Source organism: Manacus vitellinus, unplaced genomic scaffold, assembly GCF_001715985.3.
Source record: "Manacus vitellinus isolate BGI_N305 unplaced genomic scaffold, ASM171598v3 scaffold_25_pilon, whole genome shotgun sequence".
In the NCBI taxonomy this organism is placed as follows: domain Eukaryota; kingdom Metazoa; phylum Chordata; class Aves; order Passeriformes; family Pipridae; genus Manacus; species Manacus vitellinus.
In genome coordinates this window covers 10,064,921-10,067,598 of record NW_021939882.1, presented here as the reverse complement: position 1 = coordinate 10,067,598, position 2,678 = coordinate 10,064,921, and the positions used below count along the sequence as shown (strand labels likewise).

The 2,678-nt window shown below is 63.6% G+C and overlaps 2 protein-coding genes across 2 annotated transcripts in view; one reads left to right on the top strand and one right to left on the bottom strand.

Moving 5' to 3' along the window:
• Positions 1 to 674, bottom strand: part of SLC4A9 (solute carrier family 4 member 9) — a 48,721-nt gene extending 48,047 nt beyond the window's left edge. Inside the window, 1 exon segment of the mRNA XM_029960205.1 lies at positions 409 to 674. Coding sequence (XP_029816065.1) covers positions 409 to 674 — 266 coding nt within the window.
• Positions 675 to 2,408: 1,734 nt separating this feature from the next.
• HBEGF (heparin binding EGF like growth factor) overlaps positions 2,409 to 2,678 on the top strand; it is a 6,794-nt gene continuing 6,524 nt past the window's right edge. The window contains exon 1 of the mRNA XM_029960204.1: positions 2,409 to 2,462. Within this exon, the coding sequence (XP_029816064.1) occupies positions 2,409 to 2,462 (54 nt within the window). The remainder of the gene's footprint in view (positions 2,463 to 2,678) is intronic.

Genomic DNA, 2,678 nt, shown 5'->3' with positions numbered 1-2,678 from the left:
GGGGGCTGGGCAGAGCCACAGCCCGGCGGATTTGGCACCCCTCGCAGACTGCGACCCCGGGGGAAGACGCACTGCTGCTCCCAGATCCCCGTAGCCTGCGTCCCTGTGCCCCTGCCGAGCAGAGGAGGGGTGCTGTGGGGTACGGGACATCCCAGCCCTGGCGCGGCTGCTGGAGCCCTGGAGAGGCAGCGGAGAGGAGCAGGAGGAAGGGCGCTGTGCCCGCGCAGGGTCACTGCCCGCCCTGCTTGACACCCTGCCCTTTCCCATGAAGTGAGTCAGCCCAGCGCGGGCACCGGAGCCCTGCTTTGAGGATGAGGCTGAGGAACCACCGGCTTTGGGGGATGCCCCGGGCTCCAGCTGAGCTGGAAGGCTGGGCTCCCATAGCGTGGCCCTCGCAGGTTTGCCTACCTGGCCATCTCCCTCCACTCCAGTCCCTGTGGGGTACTGAGGAGTTGGTTGAGCTGGATGAAGAGCAGCGGGCAGGTGACATCCCCCCCATCCTGCTGTGGGGCAGCACCAGCTCCTCTGGCTGCTGGGGCCATCCTGGAGGGGAAGATGCTGCAGCTCAAAGCCTGGGAGGGAGCTCTGGGGTTGCTCCAGTCTGGTCTGGGTTGTGAGCAGGTCCCTGCCTCCTGGAGAGCTGTGCCACCCGCCCCGGGCATGTGGGCTCGCATGGCCACCGGCACTGGCAGCCACAGGCCTGGGTTCCCTCTGGCACTCACAGGATCCCACTCATCCCACACCTTATAAAAGCTGTGAACTGGTTTAAACTGGCCACAAACCAATACACAGGAGCCAAGCCCAAAACAACCATCTCAAAACAGCAGGGTCAGCCCCACGGGACCCTTTGTGGCTGGGTCCTGCCACATCCAGCTGCCCACCTGGGTCTGGGACCAGGGGACCCACCTGCCTGCTCCGGGTGACCCACATGGACAAGGCTGTTCCTGGGGAGTAGCGTGTCCCCTGTCCCACCTGCACCCTGCAAGGCATTGGTGAGGCGATGGCAGGGCCAATCCTGAAGAGCTGGTGGCAGCATCAGTGACTTTGCCAGGGTGCTGTGCAGCTCTTCCTTAGGAAAGCGGATGTGGGGACATGGCTGGGGAAGGATGTGGCACCGCTGAGCAAATCCAGAGCAGGGGAGTAAGGGTGTGATGACAAGGGCCAGGAAGGTGTCAGGGCTGCAGCCTGACAGAGGGCACCTGTGTGGGCTGTGGCTGGGGAGCAGATGGATGTGGTCACAGCCACAGCACCCTGCCAGGGATGGGGAGATGGCAGGGCCACCATCACCGTGACAGCCCCCTCAGCCCTCTGCAAACAAACCACGGGGCTGTGTGCAGTGCAAACACAGTGGCAGGACCACAAACAGGACCACAAACACCCGCACTGGCACGGGCAGGCTGTGCTGGAGCCTGCTGGCGCTGGCAGGATCTGGCCCAGGAGCAGCTGGAGCAGGGCCAGGCACCACCACAGCAGTGTTACAATTTGGGAGAGTGCAGAGGGTGGGCATGTGAGTCCTTGGGCTCCTGGTACCTGCCTTACAGGAGCTGAGGCCAAGGATCAGGCCCTGAGGTGCCCACCAGACTGTTTGTTCTGTTATACCAGTGGGTGCCATGGTGTGTGGAGTGGTGCCCTTGGCCAGGGTGGGGGACACAGGGAGACCCCTGGCAGCAGGACACGTGGTTGAGGCACCCAAACCTTCCCAGGTGTTAGCCCCCCACCTCCTGTGGGTGCTGCCCCAGCATGGCCCCCTGGCATAAGATTGGGCATGACTGGCAGCAGGTGCAGGCAGAAAGGCTGTGAGGGGCTGCAGGAGGTGGGCAGGGGTCATGGGAGGCTCTGGGAGGCAGAGGCAGGGGGCAGGGAGCAGAGGCAGGCAGCAGAAGGCAGGCAGGATTGGCAGCCTGCACACACCCCCCACCCTTGCCCGCTGCCAACCCTCTGTGCCAACAGCCTCCCTGGCTGCTGACGTGAGCCGGTGCCTCCCTCTCCGGAGGTGCCAGGTCAGCTGGCAAATGCTGCTGGCACACGCCACCCGTGCACGCCTGGCCTGGCCCTGGGATGTGACAGGGGACTGGCAAGGGCAAAAATCCCATCTCCATTCAGGGACCGGGCTCCAGGGCGCAGGGCTGCCCAGGGACACAGCCCCTCACCCAGGCCACCCCCTCGCTCTGCTGCCAGAGGCTTTGGGCTGCTGATGGCCAGAGGAGGCGGAAGGAAAAACATCCCGCAAACAATTGCAAAAGTCAAGTCTGAGCAAGAAGAGGAGGGCGTGAGCGGGGGGGTGCCAGATCCGGCGGTAATCCTTGGAGACACCAACAACAATGGCAGGAATATTTTGCTCATGCCTTGCTGAGCCCAAACCAGCCTTGGGCTGGGGGCTTGGGACCTCGAGGAACCAGCCAGGGGCCATGGCCGGCCTCAACGGGAGCCAGGGCAGGACCCTGCATCTGCCCAGCGCTGGTGTCAGTGGTGTTTTTTGGGCTGTCACCTGGGCTGAGGGTTGGGCCAAACACAACACATGGTTGCAAGCCCAGTGAAGGGGACAGGGAAGTGCTGGCAGTGCCTATGCACAGAGGGCTGGGATGAGGATAAGGACAGTGGCTGGCTGAGGGGGGATTGTGAGATGAGGCTGTGATGCTATCAGTCACAGGAGCTCTTTAAGGGCACAAAGGTGGCCT